General features: G+C 43.8%; 1 protein-coding gene across 1 annotated transcript; it reads left to right on the top strand.

Annotated features, from left to right (window-relative positions):
• The first annotated feature begins 1609 nt into the window (after positions 1-1609).
• LOC149288950 (palmitoyltransferase ZDHHC20-B-like) lies at positions 1610-20606 on the top strand. Its single transcript, XM_089491203.1, has 12 exons — positions 1610-1715; positions 2571-2597; positions 3648-3742; positions 4158-4278; positions 14945-15014; positions 15446-15478; positions 15556-15676; positions 16648-16780; positions 17113-17239; positions 17923-18016; positions 18387-18448; positions 20570-20606. The coding sequence occupies exons 1-12, from the start codon at positions 1610-1612 to the stop codon at positions 20604-20606; spliced, it is 1026 nt and encodes a 341-aa protein (XP_089347329.1).
• Positions 20607-20929: the final 323 nt, after the last annotated feature.

Here is a 20929-nt window from a genome sequence, read left to right as displayed (position 1 = left end):
TATAAGCAATGTAAACTGATCAGCCATAACATTATAACCACCTGCCTCATATTGTGTAGGGCCCCCTATTGCCACCAAAACACTGTACCTGCGGGTCCCGGTAATCCCGCAAGGCTGCCTTCGCGCTGCTCCCTTACAGTGTCTCCTCTCTTGCTCTGCCCAGGAACAAAGCGGAGTCACGTGATGTGACGTAACTTCCCGTGACTCCGCTGTGTTCCTGGGCGGAGCAAGAGAAGAAACGGTGTGAGGGAGCAACTCAGGGGTAGCCTTGCGGGACAGTGCGGGAAATCTGCAGTTCAGGTAAGGAGGTGGGCGTGATTGGCCACATTTGTGGCGGGAGCAGGCGGGATTGGGCACACATGTTGCAGGAGCGGGCGGGAGTGGAACACCCACATTGCAGGAGCGGGCGGGATTGGACACGTGCAGGGCTCTAGTACCAAGATGTTAGCGGCAGATCCTTTAAGTCCTGTAAGTTGCGAGGTGCGGCCTCCATGGATGCTTCCTGGTGCCATGTGTTTTGCAGGTAAGCAATGGACACGCACACGGCTATCAACGTGATGTTAAAGAACACGTGATTCATCAGGCCAGGCCAAGTTCTTCCACCCCTCCGTGCTCCAGTTCTTATCCTCACGTGCCCATTGTAGGCGCTTTGGCTCTTTTAGGTTGATGAGATAAAACTCCTTAATTTGCCTGTTTTAATAAAAACAGGTACCCTGTGTAAACTTAACCGTATATTATTCTACAAGAGTGCCTCCCTGGGACTAGAGGTGATCTTAACCCCTTCATGACTAGGAAGTTTTGCCCCTTACATACTCCAAACAGTTTTTGGTTTTTTTCTAGTGTCTTTAGGAAATTTGTGGCTTCAGAAAAAAAATAATTTTGCTTGTGTATCTTCACCAATTACTGTTATTTGTATTTTATTTATTTTTGATGAAAGCAGGCAGTACCGGACTGTATTACCAAGAAACCAGAAAATGTGTTTATGATGTACTGTGACCCACACACACCATATATATTAAAGGATTATAGATGCACATAAATCCTCCACTTACTATTACAGCAAAAAAAACAGGGGTATAAGACTTAATAGTAAAACATTAATAGACTGCTAGGATGGGGAACTTTAATACAATCCTTTTATGACAATGCAACACTGGTCTGAGGCAGGGAGAGCAAAAAAAAAAAACCCCCCACAATTGTATAACTTATGTCCTTTATTGTAAATAATTATGTTTAGCCCAGTGCCTCTGGGTAGAACAAATGATCCTGGTTATTTCTCCTTTCGCAGCAGCAACGGCAAATGCTTATTGTAGTTATGAATGAGTCTCACGTGGAACCGCGGAGGGATGTTTACTCATCCGTTCTCTAGGTAAAGCATTGATAATTCTGTTACCTACATCTACCTTTTACAACTATGACCCCCCCCGGGTGAGAAAATGCGTCACTATTGCCCCTTCGCAGTAGCCTACTAGACCTGTCTGTGACGTGCAGCCGCTGAGTGGATCCGGCCCTGGTCACAGACAGTTAGCGTCCCCTTTGTGGCGTAGTAGAGCTTTATCTCCGCCGGGGCCGGGAGCCTCTCACTTGTGTTGGTTGCGGTGTGGTGATCATGGCGTGTACTTACGTTGGCTATTTGGCGCGTTACATCCCCGTGCTCATCCTCATGGCCGTCGTATGGTGGTCATACTACGCCTTCGTGGTGGAGCTTTGCATTTGTAAGTAACCGGAACCCCTCCGTACCCAGAAAGCGTGTTACTCTCCAAATAACCTCTAGAAAACCGCGGGGACTCCTCCAGAGGAGAGCTTCTGCTCCGTTATATAAGTCGTTGTGTGTTACCGGGTGATATACATTCGCGGTAAATGAGTCCTGGGAGAACGTGCAGCTCTTGGTTTGTGGGGTTTCACCCGGTATGTCCGGTTCTTGGTTTCTGCAAAGCATGTCTTCAGAAAGTCGCCTTATGTTCGGAACAGCCTTATGCCGGTGATATGTCTGCTGATAGTCCCGTGTATACACCGAATGCTTCTGTGTAACCCATGAAACATGCTGTACGTGTCTAAAATATGCTGACACGGGTCTAAATTTCACAAAGAGCTGAATTGGGCCCCTGACATAAGCTTCGTCCTGGGACCAGTTGCCCCTTTTGCCCCGTGTAATATCGAGCTGTGGCTGGAGAAAGTGGACAGGAACGGCCCTTCGTAATGCAAAATGGCTTCAGAGTTCAGATCCCTAATTTCATGCCAACTATCCGTTTAGTGAATAAATCCCTTTTATTGTCGCGGGACTTTAGGCATTCAAATAATCTGCGGTACAACATGCGGTCTACTGCAGCTCTGGTGATTAAAGTAGTGCAGTTACCATGGCAGCCAACAGAAGGGTGATTGCTCCGCTTTTACCGCTCCGCACCGGGATTACTCCGTATATATAATCTGTATTGTTCTTGGGGTTTTCTGTTATGTTGTAAAAGTCACAAGCGCAGTGTGTTTCTGCGTTAAACCTTTATTATTATTTGTTTATTTTGTATGGATTTTTTATTGACTGTTTAATAATAAATATTTCTTTTCTCTTGTAGATACGATCAAATCAACCATTGAAAAGGGTAAATGCTTTAATTTTTTCGTACATAGACCATTAAATTGTCGTTATTACCTGTTGGGTTACCTGTGATGTTTAGCTCCACAAATTCACTGATTGTCCGCCTTTATTTTGAAACGCTGTATTTTGGGATAAACTGGCCCTTCTTAATGCATTGGAGCGTTAACCTGATCGCTCTCACAGTTAATATAAAATATATTATAAAATACTGACACTTATTCATGCGCATCTGCAGAAAGTCTATAGATTTAACACTATATAGCCAATCGGTGTGTGTATATATATATATATATACTGTATTTGCTCAATTAGAAGACGACCCCCCAAATTTTGAATATTAATTTAGGGGGGAAAAGAAAAAACCTGAATATAAGACTACCCTATAAAAAATGTTTTACTAGTAAATCTTAATTCACACGTAAACTATATTTTAATATTTAATAAAAACTATGATTTGAGAATATTTTTTTTATTTCTTTTTATTTGCAACTCTGTCCCCCCAGATATGCCTTATACTACCCTATATGCCACTCTGCCCCCCAGATATGCCTTATTCTCTCCTATATGCCACTCTGCCCCCCCGATATGCCTTATACTCCTATATGCCACTCTGCCCCCCCTCCCCAGACGTATAAATGCATCCCCAGATTTGTCTAGCGGGGGCAGCTGGTGAACGTCTGCTGCTGGCCGGCACTTCCACCGGGGCTTCTATGATGGAGCACCCGAAGGTCATGTGACGCCGGTGCTCCATCATAGAAGCCCCAGTGGAAGTGCTGGCAGCAGCAGAGGTGGTCCATGCGCATTGTGCAGGAGTTCACCGGCTGCCGGACAGGAGGATCCAGGTTCCCTGCAGCGCTGCGGGGGATCTGGATCTTAGTCTTGTACTCCGACGTCTATTTGAGGTCCGATTATATGATAACCTCGGATATAAGACGAGGGGTATTTCTCAGAGCATTTGCTCTGAAAAGAGGCTTATATTCAAGCAAATACGGTAAATATTGATAATAATTGATTGCTTGCATTGTAACTCCATGCGTTTGTGTTTTTGTTACAGTTGTATATCTGGTGATTTATCACATGATATTTATGATGTTCTTCTGGTCATACTGGAGAACGATAGTTACGTTGCCGGCCAGTCCATCTAAACAGGTACGTGTTGGGAGGTTGAGAAACGTCACTTGTCTCCTCCGGCTTTCGCATTATATTTTGAAGATGATGTTCCACCTATTCTGCTGAACGTAACACTTTTCCCAGAAATAATACTTTAATGTGCAGTTTTACCATTTTAGTAAATTTTGGAAGGGAGACATAATTGTCGTGACAGAAAAGCAAAGAACTCATAGGCTGTTGGAGAAAATGTTATTAATTGTGTTGATGCCATTTTTACGTGATTCTTAAGAGCAATTGCTGAGTTGTAAAAGTTATTATTCTTCTAATGCCTTACTTGGTTATAAAGATATCTGTCTTTTAGGATATTGGGAGAAAAGATCCTCCAGTATTTCTTGAATATGTTGCATTGTTTGGTAACAAATCACTATTCCACCATTTTATTCATCTTTTATAGTTTTGCTTATCCAAATCTGACAAGAAGCGATACAAAAAGGAAGACAGAAAAGAGATTCGGCAAGAGATTCTCGAGCTGGCAGCTAAAGATTTGCCAATCGTCACAAGAACGCATACCAATGGTGCCTACAGCCGCTTCTTTATTCATATAGTGATATAATAGTAAAGTATTGTCAAAGTAATCAAACCACGTGAAGTCCGAGTACACAAGTCAGAATCGAGATCAGCCCAAGGAAATTATAGAGGCGTTTTATCCAACCCGGCTTCAGCTTCCGCTCCTTCACGAGCCGGCTGAGTCAGATTGTGGTCACAGTCGTAGTAGATGCTCACATAGCAGGTTTTATGCCAGTGACCAAAATAAACATTTCTTTAAATTGTTGCTATAGTCAGGTTCCTGATAAATCAGCCAACCTGTCTGTTTACAGAACTTCAGGGAATATTTTCATACACAAGAATTATCCAAAAAATTATGTGATTGCATTTACATAAAGAAATAAATGTGCATTAAATAAAAAACCATCACTACAAGACAGCTTTACGCGTTTCGCACACCAGGCGCTTCATTATAAGAGCTTATGATTAAGAGTCTGGTACGCGAAATGCGTGAAGTTGTCTTGTGAGTTGCTTGATGTCTCCCATTGCGTCGCTGGGCTGCGCGTTTATTTTTACTGTAGATAAAGACATTACTCGGGGACGCCTGAAATGCTGAATCCCTTTGTCATTTGTCTGCTAACCGAGTAATTAATAGACTTGTGCATTCGTCTTCGGGCGAACATGAAAACGAGCACGAAGAGGCCGTTTTTTTGTTCGTTCCGAAGGAACGTAGAACAGAATACAGTGCCGGCAAACCGTAGGCGAAGACGAAGACTCACAATCACGAAGATTCGAAGATTCTTCGTGATCGTCTTCGTTTTTGCCGCGCAACCGCCAAAATTTCAAACAGGAGTGAGCTGATCCTCGTCTGTCCAATCAGCTCACTCTTGTGACGTAACGCTAAGGGTCTCGTCCAATGCCTGTGCTGCTGTTTTTTGAATTCTGAAGGCGCCTTTATAAGACCAGAGCTTGCCTGAGAGATCCATTCATTTTTCGCTGTGACTGCTTTGGCAACACTGCTGTGCTGCATCCGAGCGTTACAGAGAGAGATTGTTCTGTTCTGTGTGAGACTGGTAAGCCTTAGCCTGCCATTTCTCACTGTGTACTTCATCCTCACTTCAGTGCTACTTAATTAATATATTTAATAATAATAATTTGATTAATTTAATTTTTTTAAAATTAATTTGTCATCAACTTTAGTGTAAGTGCTGTTGAGTTGACAGTGCACCCAGTGCCTCAGTGGCACTGGGGTGCCCTTGCCCTGGGCTGGCACTAGTGCCTATTGCCTGTCCTGCTTAAATAAATTAAATAGAATTTATAAATTACAATTTAATAGAATCTATAATTTAATAGTTCATTATAATATTATATATATATATATATATTTGTCAGTCATATATATATATATATACTATAGTATACTAGTGTAGAGTGTACTGTAGACATTCATCTACTAGTGTCTAATTTAAAATCAGTAATATTAATTAATATAATTAATAATTGAATTCATTATAAAATTATATATATATTTGTCAGTTATAGTTAGTAATAGTATACTAGTGTAGAGTGTACTGTAGACATTCAGAACATCTACTAGTGTCTAATCTAAAATCAGTAATATCAATAATTCTCTAATTCTTTCTTATCTTAATAGTTAATTAAATTAGCTATAAATAAAAGTAATAATATTAATTAATTACTACTAGCGTATAGTTCAGCTAATCTTATTAGTACTGGTGCTGCAGCTCTATAGTTTGTGCTTTGTTTTAGCAACAGTAAGAGACCAAGTCAATTTTTCTTAATTAATCTTTCATTTTATTTCATTTGTTTTGCTCACCTCAGTCCATCAGTGAAGTGAACTTGTTGGGCTAGTGAGTGCAGCCGCATAAGTGCTGTGTTTTTTTTTGATCAGCAAGCAGTGACGTTAACTGTTTTGCAAAGATTTTCTCATTTATTTTACATTTTATTTCAATTTTATTAAAAGTACCCTTAGTGTTTTGCTCACCTCAGTCCATCAGTGAAGTGAACTTGTTGGGCTAGTGAGTGCAGCAAGCAGTGAAGATAACTGTTTTGCTGTGACATTTTATTTTATTTCTAATTCTTTTCAAGAAAAATTGACTGTGACGAGCTGTACTAAGCAAAGCTTCAAGCTACTAGCTGTAGTACTAAAATAATTCTAATCTTCTTTAATCTTAATCTATAATATATTATAAATAATAATATTCTAATTCATAATCTATAATATAAGTAATTCTAATTCTAAATTCTAATTCATAATCTATATTCTTCTATCTATAATACATAATATATAAGTAAATTAGTTCTAATCTATTAATATTATATAACTTAATATTAATTAATAAATCATATACTGAATCTGATTTAACCTCACTTTAGCTTAGTGGGTTTGAGAGCGTCTGCCTAGAGGTAGACTTATAGTAAGGAAATATAGCTTTAGGCTAGCATAGTGGTAGGCTAAGCTCTTAGGCCCGTGTAAATTCAAATTAAAAATAAAATACTGCTAGTTATTAAATAGTTAATCTTGAGTTAATAATTTCAATAACTTTAGGATTTTGGCAGATTGCACACAGCACAGTGCAGTAGTGCATAGTTTTACTTTTTAAGCAGTAGCACTGAAGAGAACTTCCTCTAATTTTTTTGTCTTTAATTCGTTTTTCCTTTTTTTTATTTTTATTTTTTTATTTTTTTTTTTATAGTTTTTTAAACACTACACTACACTACACTACACTACACACACAACACAAAATTTGAAATGGATCCTCCTTTTGGGACTAAGGAGGGACAAGCTCCATCTACCACCACCACCACCAGCACCACCACCAGCACCACCACCAGCTCTAAGATGCAGCCTTTGCGTCAGTCTAGTCGGCCAAGTAGGCCAAGCTCTCGCTTATCATTTGGGGAAGCATTGCTTGAAGGATCATCAAGTAAAGGAAAGGCACCAAAAGCAGGCAGTAGTAGTGCGGCTAGGCCCACAAGCTCTATGGTTTTTTACGGAAAGCCTAAAGCACCAGAAGCACGTTCAAAGTTAAAGGGTAGCACAAGTAGTACCAGCCCAGTGACTAAAAAGAAGTGCCTTTTGCCCCAAGCAGCATCTTCCCCATCCACCAGCAGCATGCAAGGTACCAAGCAGAGCCAAATTAGCAGCAAGACTCAGAGGGGTCCCAAACCAAAGCGATCTCATTCCTTTGTAGGGAAAACCACCACCCCCGCCTCTACCACCACTAGTGCTGCGCCTACTGTTCCCACTGGTACCGCCACGCCATGTCCTCCTAGTACCTCTAGCAAGCCACCAAGTCCTTACAAAATTTTTGTAAAGACAGTTAGAGAGAGGGCTACACATAGTGGAACTCCACCTAGCGAGGTAGCAGAGGAGCCTGAGACTGAGAGGCCAAGTGCAGAGTCTATTCTTCCTGCTCGCACTACTACTAGTCACGAGTCTCACGACGATATCAGTCTTAGCTCCAGCCTAGCAGGAATTCCATTCGATCTGGCTAATGAAGAGCTAGACTATGAGCCAGAGGAAGTAGAGGAGATGAGTGGTCAGGAATCAGATTCCTCAGGGAGCAGTGTCCAAATGACTAGTGCACAATTTTCCCCTGAGCCTCCACCTTCTCCGCTACGATCATCACCATCACCACCACCAGCAGCAGCAGCAAAACCTAGCAAATCTAAAGCAATTAGCAGTCCCACTATGGCCAGTACTGTTACCACCAGTCCCACCACCACTAGTTCTGCCTCTGTTCATCCACCCCGAGCAGTAAGAGCAGCACCCAAGGCACACTCCAAGGCTATGCGCGCCCCAATTTGGGAGCACTTTGAAAATGTTGAAGAAGGGCGCTATGGAAAGTGCAAACATTGTGGGAAGCTAATAAGCAGAGGGAAAGTGTCTGGCCATTTTACCAGTGCTAGCATGAAGCATCACCTCAGCACTCAACACAACGCTGTGCTATTGGGGAAAGATGCAGAGGTAAAACTTAGTGCAGGCAGCATAGCTGGTGGCCGTGGAAAAACCCCAACAGCTTCTTCTTCTGAGCCAATAGCAGCAGCAGCAGCAGCAGCAACTAGTGCTGGCAGCCAGAGACCAAGGCAGGTTGGAGCACTGCATGCCCAGCCCACCCTGGAAGAATTTGGGGCATTCCACTCCAAGAGAACGATGCCCAAACAGCAGGCCAATAAAGTAACGCGACTTATTGGTCAGTTCATTGCTGTTGGAGGGGCATCCTTCTCCATGATTGAAGGGGAGCCTTTCAAACAATTGATGGCGGCTGTGGCTCCACAATACACAGTTCCGTCACGTTCCACTTTCAGCAGGAACATTGTCCCCTCGCTGTATCGGTCCTGTGTTGCAGCAGTGAAAGAGGAGCTTTCCAAGGCTGCTGGTCAGTGTGTTCATTTCACTACAGATTTGTGGAGTGCACCTAGCGCCCAGCATGCCTTTCTTTCTTTGACAGCACACTGGTGGCAGCCCGGTGTGTCTAAGGAAGTTGCTGCAGCAGGCTACCGATCATTCCTTCTCCATGCAGAAGTGATGGATGAAAAGCACACTTCCCAAAATATTCTGCATGCGATTAGGAAAATGTTTAGCCTTTGGGTGGGAGCAGAGGCGGGCACCAATGTTGAAGTTGGTTTTGTGGTAACTGACGGAGGTGCCAATATGGTGAAAGCGCTGCGAGATGGTCATATTGTTGGTGTGCGCTGTGCAGCCCACATCATCCATCTTGTAGTGAAGGCAGCAATGTCAGAAGGAACTAATGTGGCAGCAGTAGTTCTGTCCCGCTGCAGAAAGATCGCTGGGCACTTTCACCATAGTGTTAAGGCTAGCCAACTTTTGAGGGAAGAGCAAGAGAGGTCAGGTCTTCCCGTACACTGCCTACGTCAGGATGTCAGTACACGGTGGAACTCCACGTTAGACATGCTAGAGAGGATTTTGGAGCAGCAGAGGGCAATCCATAATCTTGCCTCAGAGCACAATATTGGGATTACCTCTCCATTGAATAGGGAGGATTGGACAGTGATCGCCCAGCTAGTGGCAGTCCTTAAACCATTCAGGGATGCCACAGAAAATTTAAGCTCAAACACTGCCAGTCTGGCCCAGGTAATCCCAGTGTTCTCCCATCTAGGCAGCAAGATGGATGTGTTCCTTGGAAACCGTGAGGCTGTTCAAGGTGGCACTCTACATCCTGACGTAGCAGCCATAGTCAGGAAGCTGAAGGATCTGCTAAAAGTACACCTTCGCAAGCGAATGGAAGAGAGTCCCGAAATGATGCTAGCGTGCCTTTGTGATCCAAGAATTAAGGGAAAGCTAGCTTTGAAATTCAATGTTCTCAGTAGCTACCGGGAGCAATTGGTCAACAAGGTGCGTGACTGGCAGCGTAAAATGGGAATGCTGTCCGAGGAGGGTGAGGTGCAGGAGGAGGAAGAGATGATGTGGTCTGCTACCCCTAGCAGCAGCATCAGCAGCAGTGCCACAAGCAGCACAACACAGCTGAGTGGAGCAGCTGCGTTTTGGGAAGAGGCACTTGGCAGTATAGTTGGACCATCTGACAGAGCTAGCAGCAGAAAGGAGAGTAGTGCTGCTGAAATGGTCAAACTTTACCTCTGTGAAGTTCCTTCTGCTCCTAATGTTGATCCTCTTAGCTACTGGGATGAAAAGAAGAGTGTGTGGCCTGCACTCTCATGGGTTGCGCAGCAGCTTCTATCATGTCCGCCAACCACTGTTCAAAGTGAGCGCGTGTTTTCTATGACTGGAAACATACTGAGTCCACAGCGCTCACGCATGGCACCTCATCTGATGGAGCAGATTGCCTTTCTTAAATTCAATCTGCCCAAATTGGGTTACCCAGCTCTTAGCTTGGAAAGTTAAATTTTTTCTCTCTAATGTTTAAGGTAGTTTCTCCCCCTGGTTGCACTTGCTGCGGTGTGGCAATGCCTGCTACCTCCGCTGGTGTAGCCAATTTACGCTAGGGCCTAGTGTCTGAGCTCTGTAAGTCCGCTCCCAAACGCCTAGGACTGACAGTCTTTGGATGCTTTGCCCTGGGGTGAAACAGGTGAGTGGGTCGTCAATTGCCCACTCATTCACCTTTTTCCGTTTCCAACGCTGCTGCTGGTGGTGGTGCCAGTATCTTTTGCCAGTTCGCTTCCTGGCTGAAATCATGCCTCAGATGTCCCTAATGGAAAGGGTAGTTTCTCCCCCCTGGTTGCACTTGCTGCGGTGTGGCAACGCCTGCTACCTCCGCCGGTGTAGCTAGCTTATGCTAGGGCCTTGTGTCTGAGTTCTGTAGGTCTGCTCCCAAACGCCAAGGACTGACAGTGCTTGGATGCTTTGCCCTGGGGTGAAACAGGTGAGCGGGTCGTCAATTGCCCACTCATTCGCCTTTCCCAATTCTGCTGCTGCTGGTGGTGGTGCCAGTGTCTCTCTTCAATGCCAGTTCGCTTCCTGGCTAGTGTCATGCCTCGAATGTCCCTGATGGTAAGGGTAGTTTCTCCCCCCTGGTTGCACTTGTTGCGGTGTGGCAACGCCTGCTACCTCCGCCGGTGTAGCCAGCTTACGCTAGGGCCTTGTGTCTGAGTTCTGGAAGTCCGCTCCCAAACGCCAAGGACTGACAGTTTTTGGATGCTTTGCCCTGGGGTGAAACAGGTGAGCGGGTCGTCAATTGCCCACTCATTCGCCTTTTCCAATGCTGCTGCTGCTGCTGCTGGTGGTGGTGCCAGTGTCTCTTCTCTGCCAGTTCGCTTCCTGGCTAGTGTCATGCCTCAAATGTCCCTTATGGTAAGGGCAGTTTCTCCCCCCTGGTTGCACTTGCTGCGGTGTGGCAACGCCTGCTACCTCCGCCAATGTAGCCAGCTTACGCTAGGGCCTTGTGTCTGAGCTCTGGAAGTCCGCTCCCAAACGCCAAGGACTGACAGTGTTTGGATGCTTTGCTCTGGGGTGAAACAGGTGAGTGGGTCGCCAATTGCCCACTCATTCGCCTTTCCCAATTCTGCTGCTGCTGCTGCTGGTGGTGGTGCCAGTGTCTCTTCGATGCCAGTTCGCTTCCTGGCTAGTGTCATGAATCAAATGTCCCTAATGGTAAGGGCAGTTTCTCCCCCCTGGCTGCCTCTGTCTGCGGTGTGGCAACGCCTGCTACCTCCGCCGGAGTGGCCAGCTTACGCTAGGGCCTTGTGTCTGAGCTCTGGAAGTCTGCTGCCAAACGTTTAAGACTGACAGTGTTTGGGTGCTTTGCCCTGGGGTGAAACAGGTGAGTGGGTCGCCAATTGCCCACTCATTCGCCTTTCCCATTTTTCAATGCTGCTGCTGGTGGTGGTGGTGGTGCCAGCATCTCTTCTCTGCCAGTTCGCTTCCTGGCTAGAGTCATGCCCAAAATGTCCCTAGTGGTAAGGGCAGTTTCTCCCCTCTGGCTGCGTCTGTTTGCGGTGTGGCAACGCCTGCTACCTCCGCCGGAGTGGCCAGCTTACGCTAGGGCCTTGTGTCTGAGCTCTGGAAGTCTGCTGCCAAACGTCTAAGACTGACAGTGTTTGGGTGCTTTGCCCTGGGGTGAAACAGGTGAGTGGGTCGCCAATTGCCCACTCATTCGCCTTTTCAATGCTGCTGCTGGTGGTGGTGCCAGCATCTCTTCTCTGCCAGTTCGCTTCCTGGCTAGTGTCATGCCTCAAATGTCCCTAATTGTAAGGGCAGTTTCTCCCCCCTGGCTGCCTCTGTCTGCGGTGTGGCAACGCCTGCTACCTCCGCCGGAGTGGCCAGCTTACGCTAGGGCCTTGTGTCTGAGCTCTGGAAGTCTGCTGCCAAACGTCTAAGACTGACAGTGTTTGGGTGCTTTGCCCTGGGGTGAAACAGGTGAGCGGGTCGCCAATTGCCCTCTCATTCGCCTTTCCAATTTTTCAATGCTGCTGGTGGTGGTGGTGGTGGTGGTGGTGCCAGCATCTCTTCTCTGCCAGTTCGCTTCCTGGCTAGAGTCATGCCCAAAATGTCCCTAATTGTAAGGGCAGTTTCTCCCCCCTGGCTGCCTCTGTCTGCGGTGTGGCAACGCCTGCTACCTCCGCCGGAGTGGCCAGCTTACGCTAGGGCCTTGTGTCTGAGCTCTGGAAGTCTGCTGCCAAACGTCTAAGACTGACAGTGTTTGGGTGCTTTGCCCTGGGGTGAAACAGGTGAGTGGGTCGCCAATTGCCCACTCATTCGCCTTTTCAATGCTGCTGCTGGTGGTGGTGCCAGCATCTCTTCTCTGCCAGTTCGCTTCCTGGCTAGAGTCATGCCCAAAATGTCCCTAATGGTAAGGGCAGTTTCTCCCCCCTGGCTGCCTCTGTTTGCGGTGTGGCAACGCCTGCTACCTCCGCCGGAGTGGCCAGCTTACGCTAGGGCCTTGTGTCTGAGCTCTGGAAGTCTGCTGCCAAACGTCTAAGACTGACAGTGTTTGGGTGCTTTGCCCTGGGGTGAAACAGGTGAGTGGGTCGCCAATTGCCCACTCATTCGCCTTTTCAATGCTGCTGCTGGTGGTGGTGCCAGCATCTCTTCTCTGCCAGTTCGCTTCCTGGCTAGTGTCATGCCTCAAATGTCCCTAATTGTAAGGGCAGTTTCTCCCCCCTGGCTGCCTCTGTCTGCGGTGTGGCAACGCCTGCTACCTCCGCCGGAGTGGCCAGCTTACGCTAGGGCCTTGTGTCTGAGCTCTGGAAGTCTGCTGCCAAACGTCTAAGACTGACAGTGTTTGGGTGCTTTGCCCTGGGGTGAAACAGGTGAGCGGGTCGCCAATTGCCCTCTCATTCGCCTTTCCAATTTTTCAATGCTGCTGGTGGTGGTGGTGGTGGTGGTGGTGCCAGCATCTCTTCTCTGCCAGTTCGCTTCCTGGCTAGAGTCATGCCCAAAATGTCCCTAATTGTAAGGGCAGTTTCTCCCCCCTGGCTGCCTCTGTCTGCGGTGTGGCAACGCCTGCTACCTCCGCCGGAGTGGCCAGCTTACGCTAGGGCCTTGTGTCTGAGCTCTGGAAGTCTGCTGCCAAACGTCTAAGACTGACAGTGTTTGGGTGCTTTGCCCTGGGGTGAAACAGGTGAGTGGGTCGCCAATTGCCCACTCATTCGCCTTTTCAATGCTGCTGCTGGTGGTGGTGCCAGCATCTCTTCTCTGCCAGTTCGCTTCCTGGCTAGAGTCATGCCCAAAATGTCCCTAATGGTAAGGGCAGTTTCTCCCCCCTGGCTGCCTCTGTTTGCGGTGTGGCAACGCCTGCTACCTCCGCCGGAGTGGCCAGCTTACGCTAGGGCCTTGTGTCTGAGCTCTGGAAGTCTGCTGCCAAACGTCTAAGACTGACAGTGTTTGGGTGCTTTGCCCTGGGGTGAAACAGGTGAGCGGGTCGCCAATTGCCCACTCATTTGCCTTTCCCATTTCCTTTTCCATTTCATTATTTTCCTTCTGATACACAACCAACCAAACATAACACACACAATAACACATATAACACATATAACACACAGTGACATCACACATAACACACATACACACACACTTACAATGCACAAAACACAAGGACCTTTTCCTTGTTATTTGCCCTGGCCTTCACTCACTAATAGCATTACATTAACACTATAACTCACACTTCACCCTATAACATTTTTCCATCCACATACCTGCCAACAGACCCAACTTTTTCAGGGACAGTCCTGCTTTTTTCCAGTCCTGTCCCATCTAATTTAGCTAAACTAGGTATGCAAAATGCAAATACACATAGGTAGTTATAGCTCGGTAGGTAACGCTACTATAAACATTTAATAAATATAATCAAGTACTAAATAATAAATCTAACTTTAAAATACATTTAAATAAACCCCTATTTTTTTTTTTAAAAAAACATTAAAATTAAATTATTATTATTTAGACATAATCCATCTTTAACCAAACCAGTGCACTGCTACTAATCTTAAACATAACCGTACATTAACCCTAAGCTATTTTTTAGTTCTTGTCCAACATTTTTCCATCAGCATACCTGCCAACACACCCAAGATTTTGGTGGACAGTCCTGCTATTTTCCAGTCCTGTCCAATAAGTAAGTTGGGTTGTTGCAAAGTATGCCATTGTAAATAGGTAGCAAATGTTAGGCATGTAAAGTGGTCCAAAATCAATTTAAAAATGTAAAATATTCCCTATTCTTTTATTAAACATCTATGGACAGTACACCTCGGTATGTGTGTGCAACTCTATTGGTCGTTTCGGCAGGGGGCTCGCCTGCCATCAACGAATGAAGTGCATTCTGCAGTTCTGCAATTCACTCGTTGATGCCAGACCAGCCCCCTGCCGAAACGACCAATAGAGCTGCACACACGTACCTTCACGGCAGCTGCTGCTGCTGTGATGTGTTATTAACCCCGTATTAACCCCTGCTAGGCAACCAGGAGGAAAACGAAGATTAAACGAGCACGAAGAATGTCCGCGAATATTCGCCCGAAGAGAAGACAGGAACGGGCGAATATTCGCGGAATACGAAGATTTTTTTTTCCCCGAAGACGAGCACGAAGACGAACACGAAGAGCCCCCTGGTGCCCAAGTCTAGTAATTAAGCATGTTTAATGTATGCCGGTGTCCCTATGTACCTTGACTACATCAATCTACGTTCAGTATATTCTTCTACTCTTTCCGATCATGTTGGTGTCGTGTTTTTTAAACCCCCTCCTTTTTTTGTGCCACAGGTATCCGGTATTGTAATGACTGCAAGGTTATTCCACCTGACCGGTGTCATCATTGTTCAATTTGTGAAAGGTAAGCCTGTTATTGATGTTTTTTTACTTACAATATTGATCTAAACATGTGTGTTGCTCAGATTTTTAGAAATACAGCACCTGTGTGTTTGTTTTCTATGTATTGTGATATTTTGTATTTATTATTTGTGGTAAATGAACATTGAAGCGGTAGAAGGCTGTTTACAGATTTAGCTCAGCGCCTTGTTCCCAGCCGGTTGCCGGATCCTGACACTGGCTTCTATACAAGCTTTCTTTTACCGGCAAGTGAAATGGAGACTGTACAGTGCTTAAGTTTGTAGTGACACCTAGATTGACGGCTAGACCATTTCTATTTTATCCTGTCGGTGAATGTAAAGCTGAGTTGGAAATACTCTTCAGACTGCCATATTTGCTCCAGATATGTTCCGAAATATTTTTGCAATCTCACATTTTCTTACTGTCTCTTTTTAGATGTGTGCTGAAGATGGACCATCACTGCCCCTGGTATGTATTCAATGAGTATTTACATTTTATACATTTGTTTGTTTATTCATGTACTAAACCCAGGATTTTTGTTGTAGGGTCAACAATTGTATTGGATTTGCTAACTACAAGTTCTTCTTACTGTTCTTGATGTACGCCTCGCTGTACTGCCTGTTTGTTGCTTCAACGGTGCTCCAATATTGCATAAAGTTTTGGATGGTATGGATTTAATGTTTTTTAAATTATCGAGATGTATTTAGTAGATGTTGTAAGTCTTAATTTCATTATAAACAAATGGCACGTACTTATCTCAAGCTTTCATGTTATTAATATGTATGTCCAGTGAACAGCACTGCAGAATATGACGGCACCATTTAAAGCAGTAAAACCTTTCATATAGTGTAAATGTTCTCTATACATTGGGCTAGCCGATTTCTCTTGAAAACGTATGTTTCGCTCTATACTGTCGCTCCTGGAGTTCAACTCTTCTGGCATCTAATAAGTTTTCATTCGGCGTCGCCTTTCTACAGCAAATCTGGAGAGTTATTCTCAGGTAAATTCATGTGGTCCAGTGATCGTTTTTTTCATCAAAACTTGCATGTATTTAATGTTCTCCGTTTGTTTGGTTAAACCTGTGGGCAAAGCATGGTGCACGTACCACCTGGCAGTAAGAGGGTTAACATGTAGGCTTCATAAAGCGGTGCTATAGAGTTCATTGTTTGACGTCATCATCCCAGTTAACATGATGTTGCTTTAGCAAAGAAAAGTCATTTTTAAGGTATTTTAAGACCATCCGCGTTGGATCTCCCATCGTATCGTATATTCAGGATGCGTCTTGTAGATAAATCACACTTTCTGTCTATAGACCTCAGATTCATCTGTACAGACACGTGCGGAAGTGTAGATATAGTTCTTAATTGCCGTTTAGAGGGAAGTAACTTGCTTGTAAATACTAAAAAGTGTGTGAAGCCGTGCCCTGCTTTTATCGCGTGCGCTGAGGTTAGATTACGGATTTGTAAGATATTGAAAGGCGCAGATACTTGTGATGAGCAGGATATTTATTGGCGATGTGATGTATTACACCCGGTTCATTTGTTGCTCTTCACTTTTGCCCAGCGCTGTCTGCTTTAGTCTAGACTATAATCCGTGTGATGCGATTACATGGTTAATCCTGGTTTTTCTCTCTATAGAAATATCCGCTGGACGCCCATGCCAAGAGCCACGTCTTATCTCTGTTCTTTGTGGGAGTCGTGTTCTTCATCTTCGCATTTTCTCTGTTTTCCTTTCATTGTTGGCTTGTTGGGAAAAATAGATCAACTTATGGTAATGTCTTTGCTTTCTCTCGCATAAGTACAATAAGTAGTGTTAGTTAGTAAATGGGAATAGATTAAGCGCTTTCTAATATAAATGATGCTAAATCACTAGGAATAAACTCCACAGTTAACCCAGAATAAATAAATATCACAGTAAATAACGTGTGACAGCACGAGAAATATATATATATATATATATATATCCTCACATATTATACAAAGGCCTTTCCTTTTGGCCAACCCAAAACAAATCGCCCCTGGCGCATTATAATTAATTCGTTTAGCTTGCATAAATACAGAAGCTTATCCTGGTTGTGACAAATACTGTTATTTTGATTTCAGAGGCACAGTTTACTCCATGTTTTGAAACCGGTGCAGAGAAGGACGGATTTTACCTTGGCTTCAGCAGGAATTTCAGAGAGGTTTTTGGGGATCAAAAGCTGCTTTGGCTGCTGCCCGTGTTTACGAGGTACACTTACATATTTTATTCCCTAGAACGATGATTATTAATACTTATGGACCGTGCCATGCTCTATTAACTGGAAATGATATCACGGTGACCGAAATGCTGAAAACCAATGCCATGATCGTAGCATTAATATGCTTAACAATGATTAATCTGACCTATTTGAGCTTTCTAAAAGTTCCATGTTTTCTCTGGTGTCATTGGGAGTGTTAGATTGTAATCGAGCTGAACCTGTATGTCTGAACATGTGTTAAAACAATTGTCTATTCTTTATATTCTCTTTTTGATGCTTTGGGGTCTCCCTTTAGAAAGCAGAAGGGATATCATGAAACGGCATGCAAGAGATGGTGATAATTTTGCCCGCCCTGTGCAATTTGAGGTCCTCACCTAAAATAGTTAAAATATATATAAATATTATGCTGCGTCTTTAGTATTAGTGCGTTGCTTTCCGATCATACAGGGGGCTGCCAGAGCATTATTCCAAGTATCTGCTCAGCGAGCATGTTTTGAAACATAATTATCACTGAAATCGCTGCCAGGTTTTGGGGGTTTTTCTTTTACGTCAAATAGGTTTGGATATTATTTTGGCAATGAGTCAATTTATCACAAATCTTCTCCCCAGTTACATTGAGGAGTGCTGCGGTTCCACACTGAAGCTACTAATCCATTTATTGTTTTTCTTACAGTTTGGGAAATGGCGAATCTTTTCCAACTCGCATTGTTTCAGGGGACCCTGAGCAAAATGCTGGGATGAACCAAGATGACATCCCCAAACAGTATGTACCACTTCTATACTTTTCACTTTTCCCCTTATAAGCCGGATCATATGTAGAAACACATAACCAAAGCTTAATAAAAGATTCACTGCCGCGAAGGGTATTTGGTGCTTCCGTGCTGCAAATATGTGCAAGAGTTTTATATATATATATATATATATATATTTACACACAAATACTTTACTGTTCCCAAAGAATTGCAGTTTACATAATACATGTTTGTAAAGCCCCAATTTATTGCATGATATATACAGTGTATATAATCCATTTGTTTATATGCCCAAGTCAACCTGAACGATGCTGCATCCTTTGTCTAAATCCTTTTGAATAAAATTTCTAAATTGCATGTAAATAAAATCTTTTTCTGTTTGCAGCTCTGGTTCCACGTAGGCATCCTCTGCCAGACCTCTCAGCGAGCTCCAGAAATGGGCGAAAGGTATGGTTCAAACATTTTATGTTTGCTACTTATAAACAGACATAAGCATTTGCTTGTGCCGGCTAGTAAATCGAATGGCTTTGGCATTTTGCCTTTATTATCCCTTTGTAACAAGGAGCATAATAGTACATTGCAAAATCCCCACGGCTGATTTATTTAACTATGTCTCAAAAAGGTCATATAGGATGCACTGCACTAGAGAGCTGTACATATACATACGTGTGAAATACCTATATATATCACTCGCTACTACTTTTATTTTTTTTATAAACCTTAACTTTTGAGTAGCAGTTTTGCACTAGCGGTGTGCAATTTATAGGATATATAGATGTTCCAATTATCCCACTTATGTTTTTCACAGCATCTTTTCTCCCCTGAGGGTCCAAACATACGCTGATAATTCTATGTTGTGTGTTCTGCCCATGCTGATAAGTAAATATTTTCATTATATGATTAAGGAGTGTGCATATTGTGATATTTTTGTTTTTAATGCTCAGCTTCATTTCACAGTTATGTTATAGAAGACCTTCCAACGGGGATTAGGCACCAACATTTCTCGTTGTGGACATTTACTGGTCTGTGATGGACGATTTAACAACGTTCTATGGATCTTCACACACCTTGCCACGGACACTGGTGTCTTTGTACGGACAATTTGCCGATCCCTGCTTTCCAACTGCTGAACTGCAACTCCCATTATTTCCATCCAGGGACAAGCACATCCAGCCAGAAGGTTCTGATTCAGGGTGTCATGGAAAAATATTTTCGTACGTAAGGTTTATTGTAATCATGTAACTATAGCAGTAGTGGGTGTGTAACTCATTATTGATTATACTGGATTTTTATTATTTAAGGAGGCTGTGCTTAAAAGTCCTATTAGTTCTGTGTTTTAGATGAGAAATGCCACGTCGCAATAGACGTAGAAGGCTGATTAGTGTGATCTAACCAGGGAAAATGGTAAGAGTAATGCTGTGAGGAAGCCTTTCCTCCATAACAATGTTATCCCAACTTTTGTATGTTGATGATACCCGCTAATAGTAAATTAGCCTAAATTTCACATGCACGTTCTGTGATGCTGAGTCGTTGACGTCATAAACACACAGCTTAATGAATAATTAAAATTCAGAGGTTTTTTTGAGTGCCACATATTTTGGTCCATGGCCTAAATTTCATATTTATTTAGTTGACTACGTTCTAAAAAGTAACAGTAAAAACAAAACCGATTTCCAAAGGTTGCCACGTTATGCTTTGTCGTAAATGCCTAGTTAAGGATAACTTGCACGTCCCGTTTCAAATACAAAACAAATGTTTTCTGTGTACGTTGAAAACTAACAATTGATGCATCTGCTTTTACTTTCTCTTTAGAGATGAAGTTCCATTTTTAAAAACATGCACAGTTTTTGTGTATAATAGAAGTCTTACAAGTACATTTAAAGACTTTGAGCAAAGATATATGCAAAGGGTTGCTAATCAGCAGTCTCACTGCACTACAAGAGGTGCGGAGTTCCTTTTTTTTGTACACAGCATGTATTATTCCATTGATGGGATAAGCGGAACAGTCTTGTGTATGGACCAAACTATAAAATATTGGGTATATTGTGCTCTGGTTGTGAAAGTTGTACAAAATGTTTTCTATATGCATATTATATCCATACTGAAGTGTCTAAAACAAATTGAGATGTTTGTGCCAACCGCTTGTTTGTTTTCTTTTCTTTAGTGCAAGCATTTCCTGAAATTCAGTTGACCCTTCAAAATCTTCCAGCGCAAGCAAAGCGCATGACGTCGGACGCATACGTCTAGACAAGAAACGGAGGGGGGAATCATTTCAAGTTACATTATGTATTGTAATAGCTGTTAAGTGTTAAGAATTAAGTGTTAAGAATTAAGTGTTAAGTTATCAATAAAAAAACGTAAATACGTTTGTATTTACAAAATTATGTGTTTGGTTAGTACTTTAACCCCTTCAGTCCCCTATGGACGTACCGGTACGTCCAAAAAACGCCTCCCAAGAATCCCCTATGGACGTACTGGTACGCCATGCCCTTCTTGCAGCGGCAGGGACGCATCCCTTCCGCTACACGGGAGATCGCTGGCTTTCTGCTGTCCCATCTCCTGTAACAGCTTCCGGCGTGAAGCTGGAAAACGGTTACAGTTGTAAATGCCCGATCGCTATTGACGTCACCCAGAAGTTCACGGGAGGACAGGGTATCCCCTGCAGGGTCTGTCTGGGCTATCCGATCACTCCGATGAGGGACCTATCCGATCACTATCCGGCAGTAATGTCACACAATCGCTGTGATGACCAATCACAGCGATCGTGTGACCGTTACTGCAGATGCTCTTCCTCTCTCCTCCATCATTGCGATCTGAAGGAGAGAGACAGAGCATTGTGTGCATTTGCAGCAGTACATATAAAGAAAAACCCACAAAAATCAATACATAACCCCCCAAATACATATTTTACCATCCTCACGATCGTCT

Source organism: Sceloporus occidentalis, unplaced genomic scaffold (assembly GCF_023333645.1).
Source record: "Sceloporus occidentalis isolate IW3139 unplaced genomic scaffold, rSceOcc1.0.p SCAF_49, whole genome shotgun sequence".
Lineage (NCBI taxonomy): Eukaryota > Metazoa > Chordata > Lepidosauria > Squamata > Phrynosomatidae > Sceloporus > Sceloporus occidentalis.
Note: the sequence above shows the minus strand (reverse complement) of the source record. Positions and strands in the feature narration are given on the sequence as shown.